This window comes from Oryctolagus cuniculus, chromosome 15 (assembly GCF_051225735.1).
Source record: "Oryctolagus cuniculus isolate XC-2025 breed Fujian yellow rabbit chromosome 15, ASM5122573v1, whole genome shotgun sequence".
Classification (NCBI taxonomy): Eukaryota; Metazoa; Chordata; class Mammalia; order Lagomorpha; family Leporidae; genus Oryctolagus; species Oryctolagus cuniculus.
This window is the reverse complement of record NC_142881.1, coordinates 37,875,650-37,894,454: the sequence shown is the minus strand read 5'-3', so window position 1 is coordinate 37,894,454 and position 18,805 is coordinate 37,875,650. Positions and strand designations below refer to the sequence as shown.

The window sequence follows — 18,805 nt, the reverse complement described above, 5'->3', positions numbered from 1 at the left end:
TACTGAGCATAGGTGTGTAACCTTATCATAGTCACAATGATGAATAAAAAAGATCCTGGGGGCCAGCACTGTGGCGCATTGGGTAAAGCTGCTGCCTGCAGCACCGGCATCCCATATGGGCGCCAGTTCAAGTCCCAGTTGCTCCACTTCCAACATCCAGCTCTCTGCTGTGCCCTGCGAAAGCAGTGGAAGATGGCTCAAGTCCTTGGTGCACTGCACCTGCATGGGAGACGTGGAAGAAGCTCCTGGCTCCTGGCTTCTGATGGGCGCAGCTCCAACCGTTATGACCATCTAGGGAGTGTACCAGCAGATGAAAGACTTTCTCTCTCTCTCTCTCTCTCCCCCCCCTCTGTAATTCTGCCTTTCAAATAATTAAATAAATATTTTTAAAAAGAGTGTTATACTACTATAGTTGAAAAAAAAAAAAAAAAGGGCCGGCGTGGCTCACTAGGCTAATCTGCCTGCGGTGCTGGCACCCCGGGTTCTAGTCCCAGTCGGGGCGCCGGATTCTGTCCCAGTTGCTCCTCTTCCAGTCCAGCTCTCTGCTGTGGCCCGGGAAGGCAGTGGAGGATGGCCCAAATGCTTGGGCCCTGCACCCTCATGGGAGACCAGGAGGAAATACCTGGCTCCTGGCTTTGGATTGGCGCAGCGTGCCAGCCGTGGCAGCCATTTGGGGGGTGAACCAACGGAAAAGGAAGATCTTTCTCTCTGTCTCTCTCTCTCACTAACTCTGCCTGTTAAAAAATAATTTTTTTTTAAAAAAGATCCTGCACTAGTACTTTTTGCTGGAGAGGGAAGACAAAAATTCCCTAAGAAAAGGGACATTCCCAATATCTTTCTAATTTCCACTGTATCCAGATCTTTCCCTAAAACACTTATAAAATAAAAAGTTGGCTCCAACTACAGTGTGAGATAAAATTCTTCCATACTGGGGTGCGGCGCCGGCATCCCATATGGGCGCCAGTTCAAGACCAGGCTGCTCCTCTTCCAATCCAGCTCTCTGCTATGGCCTGGGAAGGCAGTGGAAGATGGCCCAAGTCCTTGGGCCCCTGCACCCGCCTGAGAGACCCGGAGGAAGCTCCTGGCTTCTAATCGGCGCAGCTCCAGCTGTTGCGACCATTTGGAGAGTGAACCAGTGGATGGAGGACCTCTCTCTCTCTGTCTCTCCTTCTCACTGTCTGTAACTCTACCTCTCAAATAAATAAATAAAATCTTTAAAAAAAATTCTACCATACTATGTTCCAGCCCCAACCCATCTGTATTAGTTTCCTGGGCAGTCACAACAAATTACCACTAACTCAATGACTTAAAACAATAGAACTTTATTCTCTCACAATCTGGAAGTCAGAACTCCAAAATCAGGTATTAGCAGCACCATATTCCCTTCAGAGAATCTGCGGGCTTGTTCCTGGCCTCTTTCAGGTTCTGGTAGTTGCCAGCTTCCTTGGCTTGTGGTCATATCACTCATGCTCTGCCTGTTTGTTCACACTGGTTTCTCCTCTGTGTGTCCTTTTTCAAATGTGTTTATTTTTTTTTATTTATTTGAGATGGAGAGCAACAGATAGAGCTCCTATCTGTTGGTTCACTCCCCAAATGCCCACAAAGTCCAAGGCTAAAACCAGGAGACGGGAATACAAAGCAGGTCTACCCAGGGATAGCTGGAACCCATTTACTTGAGCCATCATGACTGCCTCTCAGGGTCTGCGTTCTCAGGAAGCTGGAGCCAGAGCCTGAGCCAAGTACTGAACCAAGGCATTCCGATGGAGGATCCAAGTTTCTTTCTTTCTTTCTTTCTTTCTTTCTTTCTTTCTTTCTTTCTTTCTTTCTTTCTTTCTTTCTTTTTTTAGTATTATTTATGTATTTAAAAGGCAGAGTTACTGAAAGGCAGATGCAGAGAGAGAGAGAGAGGTCTTCCATCCACTGGTTCACTCCCCAATTGGCCTCAACAGCTGGAGCTGGGACAATCTGAAGCCAGGAGTCAGGAGCTTCCTCTGGGTCTCCCACATGGGTGCAAGGGCCCAAGGACTTGGGCCATCTTCTACTGCTTTCCCAGGCCATAGCAGAAAGCTTGATCAGAAGTGGAACAGCCAGGACTCGAACCTGTGCCCATATGGGATGCCGGCACCACAGGCAGTGGCTTTACCCGTTATGCCACAGTGCCGGCCCCTAGAGGTTTCTTAATTCCTAGGTTAAATGCCTGCTCCTATTCTTTTATAAGGACGTTCTCATTGAGTTTAGGGCACAGCTGGAAAATTCAAGACAATCTCATCTCATCATTAGCTTAATTATGTCTGCAAAGACACTTCTTCGAAATAATGGGACATTCATAGGCTCCTGGGATTAGGATGTAATTGGGAGGGGGGCACCATTCAATCTACTACATCACATTTCCAAGCCTTTGCTTTCACCCTCCGCCAGCTCCAGCTCACAGCTGTCACAGCTAATTGATGCTCAACTAACTTGTCAGTGCTGTAGCAACTTTCAAACCCAGCTGAAATGTCATTGCTTTCACAAAATTTCTCATTCCTGTTCCTCACATACCCCATTGGAAGCAGTAATTTCCTGATCTGAGCCACCAGAGTAGTTTGCTACTTTCTAAAAACACTTATTTGAATCTTAACCTTACATACTTATAAGAGGCACCACACTGGGAATGATGTCCTGGTCCATCTTCAAAAGCCACCTGGCAGCTAACACAGTGCTCAGTAAATGCTTATCCAATACACTTTTGCTGAATCTGAATCAGCCACTACTGTAACTACCATTTTCAGGCAATTCAGGGACAAACACATTACATCGCAGTATGAGAATACAATTAGAAATATTTAGAATTTTTGGGACAGTACAGGACAAATGGCCTGATTTCTTCATCAAATAACTTGCAAAATAAGAAAGAAATCTAATGGATTAAAGAGGAATTAAAATTGGCAAGATATGGCAACCTGTTTATAAAATTATACGGAGTCAGTGTGGTGGCACAATGGGTTAAGCGGCTGCCTATGATGCCAGCATCCCATATGAGAACTGGTTTGAGTTTCAGTTGCTCCATTTCTGATCCAACTTTCTGAGAGGGAAGAGCAAAATGGCTCAAATACTTGGGCCCCTGCCACTCACATGGGAGACCCAGATAGAGTTCCAGGCTCCTGACTCCTGGCTTCAGCCTGGCCCAGCCCCAGCCATTGTGGGCAGTCACTTGTAGAGTGAAGCAGCAGATGGAAGATCTCTCTTTCAGTCTCTCCCCCTCTCTCTGTAACTCTGCCTTTCAAATAAATAAATCTTTCTTTTTGAAAAAAGAAAATTACTATATATGGGCACTTATGGTTTATTTTTCTGTTTTAAATTATTTAATAAAATCTTCAAAAAAAGAGATAATCTTAGAGAGTGGGCATTTTAGTCTAGTGGTTGAGATGTCTGCAAACCACATTTGAGCTAGGCTAGATTCCTAGCTTCAGCTCCCAACTCCAGATGCCTACCAACACAGACCCGGGAAGCAGTGGTAATGGCTCAAGTAACCAGGTTCATGCCACCCTTGTGGGACCTAAATTGCTTTCCTAGCTTTTGACTTCAGTCCAACCAAGCTCCAGCCATGGTGGACATCTGAGGAATCAGCCAAAGAGCAGGTGCTTTCTCTCTACGTCTCCCTAATAAATTAATTAAAGCTTATTTTTAAAAGTTTATTTTTATTTAGTTGAAAGGCAGAAAGGGAGAGAGAGAGAGATCTTCCATTCATTGCTTCACCCTAATTGCCAGCAACAGCAGAACCGAGCCAGGCCAAGGCCAGGGGCTGGGAACTCAGTTCAGGTCTCCAAGTGGGTGGCATAGACCCAATTACTTCAGTCATCATCCACTACCTCCTGGGGGCACATTAGCAGGAATTTGGATCAGAAGTGGATACAGGACTTGATCCCAGGCATTCCCATATAGGTTGCAGTAGTTTACCCTCTGTGCCACAATGCCTGCCCCAAATTAATTCCATTTTTAAAAGTCTGAAAAAATATTTTTTTAATCTTTGACAGGCAGAGTGGACAGTGAGAGAGAGAGAGAGAGAGAGAGACAGAGAGAAAGGTCTTCCTTTGCCATTGGTTCACCCTCCAATGGCCACTGCGGCCGGCGCGCTGCAGCCGGCGCATTGCGCTGATCCAAAGCCAGGAGTCAGGTGCTTCTCCTGGTCTTCCATGCGGGTGCAGGGACCAAGTACTTGGGCCATCCTCCACTGCACTCCCTGGCCACAGCAGAGAGCTGGCCTGGAAGAGGGGCAACTGGGACAGAATCCGGCGCCCCGACCAGGACTAGAACCTGGTGCACCGGCGCTGCTAGGCGGAGGATTAGCCTATTGAGCCGCGGCGCTGGCCGAAAATAATTTTTTTAAAAAAAGATAATTTTCAATGATACAAAACCAAAGAGAGAGAGAGAGAGATTAACCAAATGAAATGGGTGAAATGTTTGATTCTTATTTGGATCCTGATTTGAACAAACCCACCATGAAAAATAAATATCTGCGGGAAAAGTGCTATGGCTCAGCAGGTTAAGCCACCATCTGCAACGGCAATGCTGGCATCCCATATGGATGCTGGTTCAAGTCCTGGCTGCTCCACTTCTGATCCACCTCCCAGCTAATGTGCCTGGGAAAAGTAGCAGAAAATAGCTCACGTGCCTGGGCCCCTGAACCCATGTGGGAGACCCAGAAGAAGTTCCTGGCTCCACTTCCATGCAGCCTGGTCCAGCCCTGGCTGTTGTGGCCATCTGGGGATTAAACCAGAGGATGGGAGATGTCTCTCTCTCTGTGTGTCTCTGTCTGTCCCTCTCTCTCTGTAACTGTGCCTTTCAAATAAGTAGATAAATCTTAAAAAAAAAAAGGCAGAAAGAAAGAAAAATAAATATCTGTGAGATAATCCAGAAAGTAGAAACACTAAGTAGTGTTTAGAGTGTACTTTTTGTAGGTATGATAGTGATAAGGCTTTTGTTTTTGAGTCACTTCAGACATATAGTGAAATATTAACAGATGAAATAAATTGTTGCCTGGGATTTGACTGGGACTAATTCAGTAGGGTGCTGGCACTGTGGCACAGTGTGTTAAACCATCACTTGTAACTCCGGCATCCCTTATCAGAGTGCTGGTTTGAGTTTCAGCTGTTCTGCTTATGAGCCAGCTTTCTGTTGCTGCACGTGGGAAGGCACTGGGTGATGGCCCAAGTGCCTGTGTCCCTGCCATCCAGGTGGGAGACCTGCATGGAGTTCCTGGTTCCTGACTTTGGCCTACCCCAAACCTGGTTCTTGCAGCCATTTGGGGAGTGAACCAGCAGACAGATAGAAGATCTCTTTCTCTTTCATTCTTTTCTTCTCTCTCTCTCGCCACCCCTCACTTTGCCTTTCTTATTTATTTATTTATTTATTTTTTATTTTTTGACAGGCAGAGTGGACAGTGAGAGAGAGACAGAGAGAAAGCTCTTCCTTTGCTGTTGGTTCACCCTCCAATGGCCGCCGCGCTGGCGCACTGCGGCCGGCGCACCGCGCTGATCCGATGGCAGGAGCCAGGAGCCAGGTGCTTTTCCTGGTCTCCCATGGGGTGCAGGGCCCAAGCACCTGGGCCATCCTCCACTGCACTCCCTGGCCACAGCAGAGGGCTGGCCTGGAAGAGGGGCAACCGGGACAGAATCCGGCGCCCCAACCGGGACTAGAACCCGGTGTGCCGGCTCCGCTAGGCGGAGGATTAGCCTAGTGAGCCACGGCGCCGGCCTCACTTTGCCTTTCAACTACATTTTTAAAATCTTTTTAAAAAGAATTTCATGGAGGATGAGGGGGTACGAAGAATAATATTGGCCATGAACTGATAATTATTGAAACTAGATGATGGATGCCTGTGGTATTTACTATATCATTCTCTTTGTTTTTGTATGTCTGTGTTTTTTTTTATATATGTCTGATAATTAAAAAATCAAATCTATATGCTTTTTTTTATTTGATGGGCAGAGAGAGACAGACACAGAGAGAGTGAGCTCCTATTCAATGATTTGCTCCCCAGATGTCCATAATGTTCAGGGCTGAAGCCAGGAGCTGAGAACTCAATTCAGGTCTCCCACAGTGGTGGCAGGAACCCCACTACCTGAGCTATCACCTGCTGCATCTCAGGGTCTGCATTAGCAGAAAATTAATCAGGGGTTAGAGCTAGGAATCAAATGCAGGCACTCTGATATGGGATACAGGCATTCTTATTGGTGTCTTAACTGCTAGGCCAAATGCCTATCCTTGCTTATTAGGTTTTTTGTTTTTTGTTTTTCGTTTTTGACAGGCAGAGTGGCTAGTGAGAGAGAGACAGAGAGAAAGGTCTTCCTTTTCCATTGGTTCACCCCCACAATGGCTGCTGCAGCCAGCGCACCGTGCTGATCCGAGCCAGGAGCCAGGTGCTTTTCTCCTGGTCTCCCATGCGGGTGCAGGGCCCAAGCACTTGGGCATCCTCCACTGGCTTCCCGGGCCACAGCAGAGAGCTGGCCTGGAAGAGGAGCGACCGGGACAGAATCCGGCACCCCGACTGGGACTAGAACCTGGTGTGCTGGCGCCGCAGGTGGAGGATTAGCCTAGTGAGCCGTGGCGCCGGCCCTTGCTTATTAGTTTTAAGTATAGTACTACAGTAATAAAATATGTAAAAGCAACATGAATTTTTAAAACTATTTATATATGTGATTTATTAATTATAAATTTGTTTATTAGGAGTTTTCCTAAATCACTCATATTTGCTACTTGTGTAAGGTAAGTTTGAGTTATGGACAGCACTTGAAATATTAATATAAAAATCAATAATTTCTATTTTCCACAGTTAAGACTACTCTTGATGTATACGTTCAACAAATCTAATAGGCCCAGGCCTTGCTTTCAGTATTGAAGACATACCAGAGATAAGGGTAATGGAGTTTCTCTTTCTGTGGGATTTACGCCACAGCAAGAAGATAAACAAGCAATTCATGCATAAAACTGTTTCATAATGTGATGAAAATAATGTTAAGGTAGCCAAGATGAGTTTTTCTGATGTCCTGCATCACCCAACTAACAGTTCTGGAACTTTTCCTCTGTCATTACTACTGTCCCTCAGAGTACGGGGAGGTGATGAGGATCTCACCCTCTATACACACATTCTAGGATGTTGACAATGGGAGAGTGTACAAGGCACAGTTTAGGAAAAAGTACCACAGAATTTCAGAACCTAGGACCAGTACTTGGGCGACAGAGTCAGCTGTCAATGGTAGGCCAGCTTCTGTGGCCCCTCACACAGACTCACTTGCTCCCCTCCTGGATTCCTCTTCTCTCCCTTCACCTCCAGTCTCACCTCCATGGCCTTTGTCCCCGCCAAGCTTTCCTCTCCAACGCAAGGGTCTCAGGTCAAGGTTTAAAGTGGGGAAGAGGCCGTCATCTGCTTCTCCCTCTTCACTACCTGGTGTTGGGATCCTCTCATGGTCCTTCCTTGAGAGACTGGTTGGAAAGCTGCAAACACTGTTCATTGTTTTTTCTCTTTGAGTTCTTACTAGAAGGTCTCTAAGTCCCCTCCTTGCCTTCTGTAAGGAAGGATCTCGAGGTTGGGCAAAGAGAGAGAAAAATTTTAACATCTTCTTTTCTGGGAAGGAAGGAGGGAAGGAGAGAAAGAGGGAAGGAGGGAGGGAGGGAGGGAAAGAGAAGGGATTCTGTGAGCACGTTTTGGAGGTTCCCTCGGGTGGTGCTTAGGGAGTGACTCACTGAGGAAGCAGTGTTTCACTTGTGGCTTGAAGGAGAGGAAGGAGCCCCACTTGAAGCAGTGAGGGGAAGCCGCAGACACTGGAAACATTAAGTGCGGGGGCCGGCGCTGTGGCTCACTGGGTTAATCCTCCGCCTGCGGCGACAGGATCCCATGTGGGTGCAGGGTTCTAGATCCGGTTGCTCCTCTTCCAGTCCAGCTCTCTGCTGTGGCCCCGGAAGGCAGTGGAGATGGCCCAAGTGCTTGGGCGCCTGCACCCGCATGGGAGACCAGGAGGAAGCACTGGGCTCCTGGCTTCGGATCGGCGCAGCGCCGGCCGTGGCGGCCATTTGGGGAGTGAACCAATAGAAGGAAGACCTCTATCTCTCTCTCTATCTCTCTCTCTCTCTCTCTCTCTCTCTCACACACACACACACACACACACACTGTCTAACTCTATCTGTCAAATAAAAAAAAAAGAAAATTAAGTGACAGGAGAGAGTCTGGCACGTTCCAAGAATCGACCGAAGTCCAGAAAACTCTTTCCTTTCTCTCCCAATTTGCCTTTGCAACTGAGATTCTACTGCTAGAACACTAAAAATGGTAACCAAGATCTGGATTTGGGAAAACTACCCGCAAGCATTTTTACACTTTTTTTTTTTAACAAGTTCATTAACAGTTTATGAGCTATATTTTTCCCTCACCATATACACAAATACAGATCTCCTTACTGTTCTCTCTAGCATTAATACCCACACACATTCACTAACAGAACTTAACACGATGTTGGCAACTACAGAAGGTTAAGGCCAACTACATACTCTTCAGCTGTTCTTTGAGTATTGCCTCGGTGTTACTTAAGAGCCCTAAAAGAGCATGACAAATAAATGATGCTTATGAAGAATTTTTAAGCTCTTGGAAGAATACTGAAAGTTATGTTCAACAAAAATTCAGCATGCAAACTACATACATGTATTGAATGTTCACACTGTATTCCATATATGTTTATATATATAATTTTTAAAAATTAAAACATAATAAAATACATATTCCAGTATGATCTCAATGATTTAAAATACACATGTAGACAATTGGAAAAAAATACATCAAAACATCAACAGTAATAATCACTGCATGGTGAAATCTAATATCTATATATACGAGTTCCATAAAGAAAGGACAGAGAAAATGAGTGAAATGTTCAATGAATAATTAAAACACATTTCCCAGAACTGAAGTAAATGAGTTGCCAGATTGAAAGGATTGTCCAACCCAATGGATGAAAATAGACACATCAAAGCACATCATTGCAAAATTTCTAGTCTAGTCACTAGAATAAAATGCTCAGCTATGAAGAGGCACAGTAATCTAAATACAGATTATTGATTTAACCAAAAATTGTAATATTGGGCATTTGGGAAAAGGAAAGTGGAGAGGATGGAAAAGGTTGATAACTATTTTGTTATCTACTACAGTAAGTTAATAAATAATGACTAAAGTTGGCTAATCAAAACATAATAATCTATACAAACTCGTTATAAAAATGCATACATATTGGGGCTGGCGCTGTGGCACAGCAGGTTAAAGCTCTGGTCTGAAGCGCCAGCATCCCATATGGGCACAGGTTCAAGACCTGGCTGCTCCACTTCCGATCCAGCTCTCTGTTATGGCCTGGGAAAGCAGTAGAGGATGGCTCAAGTTCTTGGGCCCCTGTACCCACGTGGGAGACCTGGAAGAAGCTCCTGGCTCCTGGCTTCGGATTGGCGCAACTCTGGTCACTACGGCCTTTTGGGGAGTGAACCAGCAGATAGAAGACTCTCTGTCTCTACCTCTCTCTAACTCTTTCAAGTGAATAAAATATTTTTTTTAAATGAATACACGTAAATACTAGAACAAACAGCTAAAAGAATTGAAAGTGTTTGCTTCTGGCGTGAAGGTCTGGAGGTATTGGGTGGGAAAAAGCACAGAAGTACCTTTTGTTAATGTTATAAGCCTCAGAACTTTTTTAAAAAAAGTTTTATTTATCTGAAAAACACAGTAATCAAAAGGGGGGAAAGAGAGAGAAAGAGAGATCTTCCATTCTCTGGCTCACACCCCAAAGGGCTTACATGGCAAGGTCTGGGCCAGGCCACAGCCAGGAGCTGGGAACTCCATCCTAGTTTTCTACATTTGTAGCAGGGGTTCATGTATTGAAGACTTAACCCCAAAAATCATATGTTAAGGTAGTTAGGACTGGATGAGGCCAAGAAGGTGGGGGTTCCCATGATATCATCAGTGGCTTTATGGGGACAGTTAGGGAGACCTGAGCTAGCAGGCCTGTCCTGTCTCACCACACGACGCCCTCCACCATGTCAGGAGACAGCAATGAAGCCAGCACCAAATGCTGGCACCAGGCTCTTGGACTCCCCAGGCTCCAAAAGTATGAGCAAGATAAAGCTCTATTCTTTATATATAATTTAAAAATTACTAGGTCTTGGGTATTGCTATAGCAATAGAAAATGGACTAAGACATGTAGCTGTTATCTGTAAATCAATTGGAAACTCTTACATTTCTTGTAGCAACCCAAGATTGTTATTATACTGGTTAGATGCTTATTACTGAAAAAGGAGGTATTTTTGTGTGTGCCTATTATGTGCCAGGTACATTATATGTTATTATTTTACTGCTCATCGTAATAGTAATTATTATTATCTCCAAGCCTGAGAGAGGTTAAATTTCCTTCAGGCTTTCAATGCAAGTACCTACTTACTGAGCAACTACTTTGTGTAAAGCTCTGTTCAAGATACTACAAAGCCGGTGTCGCGGCTCCCCAGGCTAATCCTCCGCCTTGCGGCGCCAGCACACCGGGTTCTAGTCCTGGTCGGGGTGCTGGATTCTGTCCCGGTTGCCCCTCTTCCAGGCCAGCTCTCTGCTGTGGCCCGGGAGTGCAGTGGAGGATGGCCCAAGTGCTTGGCCCCTGCACCCCATGGGAGACCAGGATAAGTACCTGGCTCCTGCCATCGGATCAGCGCTTGTGCTGGCCACAGCGTGCCGGCCGCGGCAGCCATTGGAGGGTAAACCAACGGCAAAGGAAGACCTTTCTCTTTGTCTCTCTCTCTCTCTCACTGCCCACTCTGCCTGTCAAAAATAAAAATAAAAATAATTATAATTATAATAAAAAAAGATACTACAAAAACAATAACGAACAAGGTCCTTGATGAAACTTACATTCTATTCAGGCAGAGGGGCAACACACAGACAATGTAATTACAGATTGTAATATTACAAAGTAAATAATCAGGGTCCTGAGACAGAAAATTGTAAGAGAAATGTGCTTTAGATAGAGTGGTTGGGGGTGGGCATTTGGCATAGCACCTGGGTCACTGCCTGGGTTGCTTGCATCCCATATTGGAGTCACTGGGTTCAGATAATGTTCCACTGCAGATCCAGCTTCTTGCTGGTGTGCAACCTCTGAGTGACAGGTGACAGCTAAGTGCTTGGGTCCCTGTCATCTGTGTGGGGACAAGAACTGAGTTCTAAGCTCTTGGCTTGGACATGGCTGGCTGTTGTGATCACTGGGGGAGTAAATCAGCAGATGGAAGTTCTCCTTTCTTTCTCTCTCTGCTTTTCACAGAAATAAAAAAAAAATGTTTTTGACAGGCAGAGTTAGATTGGGGGGGGGGAGGTCTTTCTTTTCCATAGGTTCACCCCCCAAATGGCTGCTACAGCCCGTGCTGTGCTGATCTGAAGCCAGGAACCAGGTGCTTCCTCCTGGTCTCCCATGCAGGTGCAGGGCCCAAGCACTTGGGCCATCCTCCACTGCACTCCTGGGCCACAGCAGAGAGCTGGACTGGAAGAGGAGGAACCCGGCAGAACCCGGTGCCCCAACCAGGACTAGAACCTGGGGTGCCAGCGCCACAGGCAGAGAATTAGTCTAGCGAGCCGCGGCACCGGCCAAAAATAAATATTTTTTTTTTTTAGAAAAGAGAAAAGATATCAGGCCGGTGCGGTGGCACACCAGGTTAATCTTCTGCCTGCGGCACCAGCATCCCATATGGGCGCAGGGTTCTAGTCCCAGGTGCTCCTCTTCCAGTCCACCTCTCTGCTGTGGCCCCGGAGGGCAGTGGAGGATGGCCCAAGTGCTTGGGCCCCTGCGCCTGCATGGGAGACCAGGAAGAAGCACCTGGCTCCTGGCTTCGGATAAGCACAGCGCGCCAGCCGTAGTGGCCATTTGGGGAGTGAACCAACGGAAGAAAGACCTTTCTCTCTCTCTCTCTCTCTTTCTGTAACTCTACCTGTCAAATAAATAAATAAATAAAAAGAAAGAGAGAAAAGATAGCGTGGTCAGGAGAGACCTTTTAATACACAAAGTTGGGCTGAGGCCTGGAGGATGAAAATGAGCAAGCCAGGTAAAGAACTAGGGAAGAGTCTGAGGCAAAGGGGTCATCAGGTACAAAGGCTTTGAGTGGTGTGTGTTGGGGAAGGGGTCACGTAGAAAGATCCGAAGCATGGTAGTGATATGTGGAAAGCCGCTAGAGGCCAGAGCACCAGGAGCTAACCGGGAACAGTAGGGAGTTTGGGTTCCACTCCAAGTGCAATGAGAGGCTGTTGTAGGACAAAAAGCAGATGAAGGATGTGATCGTGCCGAGTGAGTGCAGTGCGGGGAGGAGAAAAGTAAGGCAACTTGTAGCTGATTGGTGAAGCGGAAAGAGCCTTGGACTAGGGTACTGAGAGGAGATAAAACCAATGGGGCTGCACTAAGCTGTGGAGGAATCAAAGGTTCTAGTTAACACCAAGAGTCTAGACGAGAAAGATTACGGTGGAAGGAAGGGGACAGAGCTCTATTCTCGTCAGGTCATCTTGAGATGCGGATGAACCGTGTCTACTGTGAGGAGATAGCAGCTGGCCATGCAGGACTATGGCGAGCGGTCTGAGCTGTAGATGGAGATGCTTTCTCAAGGGGCAGGTAGGGGGTAAGTCACTGGACGAACACAATGGAACAAGAGAGCTTTCCTCCCACCAAGCCGTTACGTAAGACTCTAAAAGGATGTCTAGAACACTGTGGGTTAAGTGTGGGCTAGAAGCGCAGCTCCAGGACCGACTCTGGCACAGACCTCTAATCCAGTATTTCCTGGGCCCGCAAGCTTCACCTTACACCGCAGGATCAACACCCGCAATGCAGTTGAGTCGGTAGCTCGCCTACGGCAAGCCGGCGGCCGCAGAGCGTCGAAGCACCGGCATGTGCGGCATTGCTGGGAGTTGTAGGCGGGCGGCGAAAGCCACAGGCCCCGAAGAGCGCAGCATGCTGGGAGTTGTAGGCGGGCGGCGAGAGCCACAGGCCCCGAAGAGCGCGGCATGCTGGGAGTTGTAGGCGGGCGGCGAGAGCCACAGGCCCCGAAGAGCGCGGCATGCTGGGAGTTGTAGGCCGGCGACGAGGGCAGAGTAACCTTCCAGAGTGCCATCAGTCGCTACAAATCCGACCTTGGTTTCTAGCTTGGAACCCCGTAGCCATGTGACTTTTACCAGCTAAGGGATAAATTCCCAGCCCTTCAAATGGCACGAAGGTCCTTTTCCTCACGATTTGGTACTCGTTTTTAGCTTTACCTCTCAACACTTCCTAATTGTACTCCAGGAGGGCGGTTCGCTTGGGACCTCGCTCTTTCGTGCTTCCGCGTCACTGTGGCAATTCCCTAAAAATTCTGATCATGGCCTGCGCTTTTGGAGCGTTTACCATATGCTCTGATCTAAGCTATTTACCACCCGAGCTCATTCCTTCCCATCGCAGCCCTCTGGGACGGCGGCTACTTCTTCCATTTTGCAGATGAGGGTACTCTGGTTTAGAGACGTCGTGTTCGAGCCATTCCACGCTGAAACGTCTTAGTCCGCAGTCCCCGCGCCGCTTCCTCCGGCGGCGAATTCCCGGTGGCGGCAAGCAGATCGGCTTTTCCTGTCCCGCAGGCCACGCCCCCGACGCCGGGGCTCCCGTGACGACACCGCTTCCCATGGTGCCTTGCGCGCCTGCGCTGCTATTGGCTTGGCGATTCGGCTCCTTTTTCAAATTGAGGCGCCGAGTCGTTGCTCGGTTTCTGGGCGGAAACGAGATTGGCGATTCGGCCAGTACGGCTGGTTCGGGACCGGCGCCGCGGCCAGTCAGAGCCCCCCGTGGACAGCGGGGACGCCGACCTGCGTGCGTCGGCCCTCCTGGGCACGCCAGCACCCGGTGGGGGAGTGGGCAGCCAGGCCCGCGGCGGGCTTCCAGCCCCTCGGCGCTCCGCGTCGCCCGAGCCCGCGGCCGGGCCTCGATTTTTCGGCGAGGACAGTCATGGCGTCGCAGCCGAACTCCTCTGCGAAGAAGAAGGATGAGAAGGGGAAGAACATCCAGGTGGTGGTGAGATGCAGGTAGGGAGAGCCTGGCGGCTTCGGAGGTGCGGGGCTTTTCTGCTCTGCTCGCTGCTGCGCGGTTGCGGAGACGGTTCCGCGAGCCTCTCTTTGTTGGGTAGAAATGACATGAAGCTGCTGTGAGATGTACCGGGGAGAGCGAGGGTTGTGTCACACATGCTGTGATTAAACGCTGTTCAGGAGAACTTGATGGGAAGTGCTTTCTTTAAATGTCTGTATTTCTGTGTCACTTGGAAGTGCCGCTCGATGCAGTCGGTTTGGAAGTCAAACCGTGTCCCCCTTTGCAGATGTTTTAGTATTTAACCTTGCCATTGTCGTCATCTTCCTCTCTATGAAAGTAATCGTTTGTGCATCTTCATCTCTGAAAAAGTAATCGCTTGTGCTCTTGTTTGCATGCGGGGTCTTCATCTCTGCTAAACAAGCAAACATCCCTTTAGTTAGACCTGAAAATTCAACTTGTTAAGTGAGCTTGTGAGTTTAAAGGAGCAAGACAACTTGAGCTAGTTCATCTGGTTGTGCTGCAACTTGGACTTGAGTTTGTTTCATCTGCCTGCCTCTTTATAGACCAGAGGGAGACAGATTTTTCCAGATGAGGGATTATCTCCATGTGTTCCTTTCTCCTCCAACTGGTCCCTAACAACTTCTCAATTTTAAAATGAGCCGGTAGAGAAGAACAGACTTGTAGAAACTGCTGCTTAACTAGAGACTGATTTATTCAACTTTTTAGATGCTCTCCACCGTTGACTGGTGTTAGGTGTATTCTGTGTGTTCGCTTTTTTTGCTATTGTTAAAGGAGGCTGTTGCAACTTTTCGGTAAATCCAAACGTGTGCGGATTTGTTATTTTCAAAAAGCCAGATCAACACAGTTTCTTAGATTGTTGTTTACTCAGCCCTGATGACTTAATTCAAAGGGGATGACTAGGTTCCTAGACTAGGTGCCTGAGAGAAAATTTGATGGTGATCTTAAGTCGAGTTAATGATGCATACCAGTTGCACTCTGGGGCTTTTGTTAATAGTAACTTGCTTTGAAGACTGGAAAAAAAAAAAAAAAAGCACGTATGACGAATGCAAATTTCAAGTTATTTTGGTTGTTTAATGAAACCAGGCAGTAGTACCTTTTCTGTTTGCTTTTATTTTCTTTCATTTTTTAATTGTTACAACCTACTTCATATTTATAAAAAGTTATGAAGAACAATGTAGCAAATATTTGTGTATCCATCACCCAGATTAAGAAACAAGACAACCCTTACAGCTGCAGCCTCCTGTGTGCCCAACTGCATGGCTCTTCCTTCATCCGTTTTTAACCATTATCTTGAACTTGATTTTTTTTTGGTCTCATACATTTCAAGCCATGCCTTAGAAGAGCATTCTTCTGGTTTTATTACAATAAAAAGTGTTTAAGTTGTGTCTGATATCTACAGTAATTTTTGGTATACAGACTTTTTGCTTTTCTTTTAAGGTTAGCTTTTTCTGTTTCAAATAGACTTCCTCCTGCAAAAATATGTCATTAAGCTTTAAATAAGTAAGCAACTTAGGAGTTATGAGGCCCTAGTGGGTGGGCATATCTTATTTGTAAAGGGCCCAGACAAGTAAATGTTTATTTTAATTTAAACTGTAGACTTTGCAGACTGCACGTGGTCTCTGTTGCATAGTCCTCTCTCTTTTTCTTTCATAACCCTTTACAACTGTAAAAATCACTTTAGATCTTTGGCAGGGCAAGGGCCGGATTTGACCCAGAGGCTGAAGTTAACAGATCCCTTCATGCTACTGGCCAACTTTCTGACCCTCCCCTTACAAATACCCACCCTCCAATTTTTCCTGATTTTAAAAATTGTGCTCCAAATACATATAATAGAAAATTTATCTTTTTAACTCTCTTCAGGTGTCCAGTTAAGTAATAGTAAGTACATTTATGATATTGTGACTTATCACCACCGTTCTTCTCTATAACTGTTTTCATCTTGAAAAACTCAAATTTTATATTTCTTAAACAATAACTCCCGATTTCCCTCTCACCCTAACCCTTGATAAGTACAATTAGCTGTCCATAGTTTTGACTACTCAAAATACTGTATATGAAAATGGAGTCTTCATACAGTATCTTTGTAACTGGCTTCTCTTAATGTCATCAAGGTTCATGTTGTTATTCAGAATTTTCTTCATTTTAAGCTCAATAATATCCCGTTATATCAGTGTACCACATTCTGCTTATTCATTTGTCTGTCAGTAGACACTTGGGATGGTTCCCCATATTGGCTATTGTGAATAATGTTGCTATAAAGGTATCCCTTCAAGGCCTAGTTTTCAGGTCTTTTTGCCAGTTAGCCAGAAGTGCAATTACTGAATCACATAATTCTTATTTTTAATTTTTAAGAACGAATATATTATCTTTTTAAAAATGATTTATTCATTTATTTGAAAGACAGAGTTATAGAGGGAGAGAGAGAGAGCGTCCCTCCACTGGTTCACTCCCCAGAAGGTTGCAACGGTCAGTGCTGTGCCAGGTCGAAGCCAGGATCTTCTTCCACATCTCTCATGAGGGTAGCACAGACCCATTCACTCTGGCCATGTTCCTCTGCTTTTCCAGGCCATTAGCAGGGAGCTGGATTGGAAGTGGAATAGCTGAGACATGAAGTGGTGCCCATATGGGATGCCTACATTGCAAACAGTGGCTTTTCCAGCTACCTCACAATGACAGTCCCTTTTCATCTTCTTTTTCTAATGTATAAAAGCTTTAGCAAATATAATAGTTCTAAAACAATTTTAATACAAGGAGAACAGTTTTCATGTATTTCATAGGTACAATTATAAGAAGATAACCATATTTCCTTCCCTTCCTCTCTTTCTCTCAATCCCCATCCTTCCTTCATTTCTTTTCTGTTTTTTTTAATTTTTGCATCATACTATTTTTCACAGTGGCTGTACCATTTTACATTCCCTCCAAAACTGTACAAGGATTCCAATTTCTTCATATCCTCATCAGTATTTGTTATTTTCTGTTTTTTGGATAGTATCCTTCCTAGTGGATATGGAGTGGTATTTCATTATAGTTTTGATTTGCATTTCCCTGATGATGAATGATGTTAGGCATCTTTTCATGGGCTTATTGGCCATTTGTATATTTTCTTTGGAGAAATGTCTATTGAAGTCCTGTGCCCATTTTTAAACTTGGTTTTGTTGTTGAATTCTATAAATTCTGATTGTATTAATTCCTTCTCAGATATATTTGTATGGCCTGCAAAATTCCTTTTCTCATTTTTTTGAAAGATTATTTATTTTACTTATTAGAGAGGCCTTCCTTCAGCTGGTTTACTCCCCAGATGGCTGTAACTGCTACAGCTGTGCTGATCCGAAGCCAAGTGCCTCCTCTGGGTCTCCCATGCGGGTACAGGGGCCCAAGGACTTGGGCCATCTTCTACTGCTTTCCCAGGCCACAGCAGAGAGCTGGATTGGAAGTGGAGCAGCCGGGACTAGAGCTGGCGCCCTTAGGGATGCCAGCACTGCAGGCAGTGCTTTACTAGCTACATTACAGTGCCACCAGTGCCACCACCTTTTTTTTTTTTTTTTTTTTTTTAAGATTTATTTATTTGGGGCCAGCATTTTGGTGTAATCAGTTAAACTATCACCTGCAATGCTGTCCATTCCATGAGGGCATCGGTTCATGACCTGGCTGCTCTACTTCTGATCCAGCTCCATGCTAATGGCCTGGGAAAATCAGCAGTAGATTTGGGCACCTGCTACCCTCATGGAGAGCTAGAAGAAGCTCCTGGTGTTGGCCTGGCCCAGTGCCAGCTGTTGCAACCATCTAAGGTGTGAAATAGCAGATGGAAGATCTCTCTTTGTCTCTCCAATTGTACCACTTCCAATCCAGCTCCCTGCTAATGCCTCTGGGAAAGCAGAGGAAGATGGCCCAAGTGTTTGGGACCCAGCATGCACATGAGAGACTCAGATGAAGCTCCTGCCTCATGGCTTCTGTCTGGCCCAGCCTTGGCCATTGTGGCTATTTAGGGAGTGAACCAGTGAATAGAAGATCTCTCTCTCTTTCTCTAACTGCCACAGAGAGCGGGGGAGAGACAGAGATCTCCCATCTGCTGGTTCACTCCCCAAATGTCCATAATAGCCAGGTCTGGGCCAGGCTGAATCCAGGAGCCTGGAATGCCATCCAGGTTTCTCCCATGAGTGGCAGGGGCTAAATACTTGGGTCATCTTCTGCCGCTTTCCCAGGCACATCCACAGGGAACTGGATCGAAGTGGACTAGTGGGGACTAGGAGAGTGCTCAGATATGACATGCCAGCATTGCAAGCAGTAGCTTAACCTACTGTGCCACAATACAGATCCCCTTCTCTTTTTTTTTTTTTTGACAGGCAGAGTGGACAGTGAGAGAGAGACAGAGAGAAAGGTCTTCCTTTTGCCGCTGGTTCACCCTCCAATGGCCGCCGCGGCCGGTGCGCTGCGGATCCGATGGCAGGAGCCAGGTGCTTTTCCTGGTCTCCCATGGGGTGCAGGGCCCAAGCACTTGGGCCATCCTTCACTGCACTCCTGGGCCACAGCAGAGAGCTGGCCTGGAAGAGGGACAACTGGGACAGAATCTGGCGCCCCGACCGGGACTAGAACCTGGTGTGCTGGCGCCGCAAGGCGGAGGATTAGCCTAGTGAGCCGTGGCGCCGGCCGATCCCCTTCTCTTTTATCTCTGCTTTAATCTTTATTATTTTCTTCCTTCTAC

General features: G+C 46.4%; 1 protein-coding gene across 1 annotated transcript in view; it reads left to right on the top strand.

Moving 5' to 3' along the window:
- The first annotated feature begins 13,674 nt into the window (after positions 1-13,674).
- KIF11 (kinesin family member 11) overlaps positions 13,675-18,805 on the top strand; it is a 61,522-nt gene continuing 56,391 nt past the window's right edge. Inside the window, exon 1 of the mRNA XM_002718383.6 lies at positions 13,675-14,081. Coding sequence (XP_002718429.3) covers positions 14,005-14,081 — 77 coding nt within the window. The 5' untranslated portion in view covers positions 13,675-14,004. The remainder of the gene's footprint in view (positions 14,082-18,805) is intronic.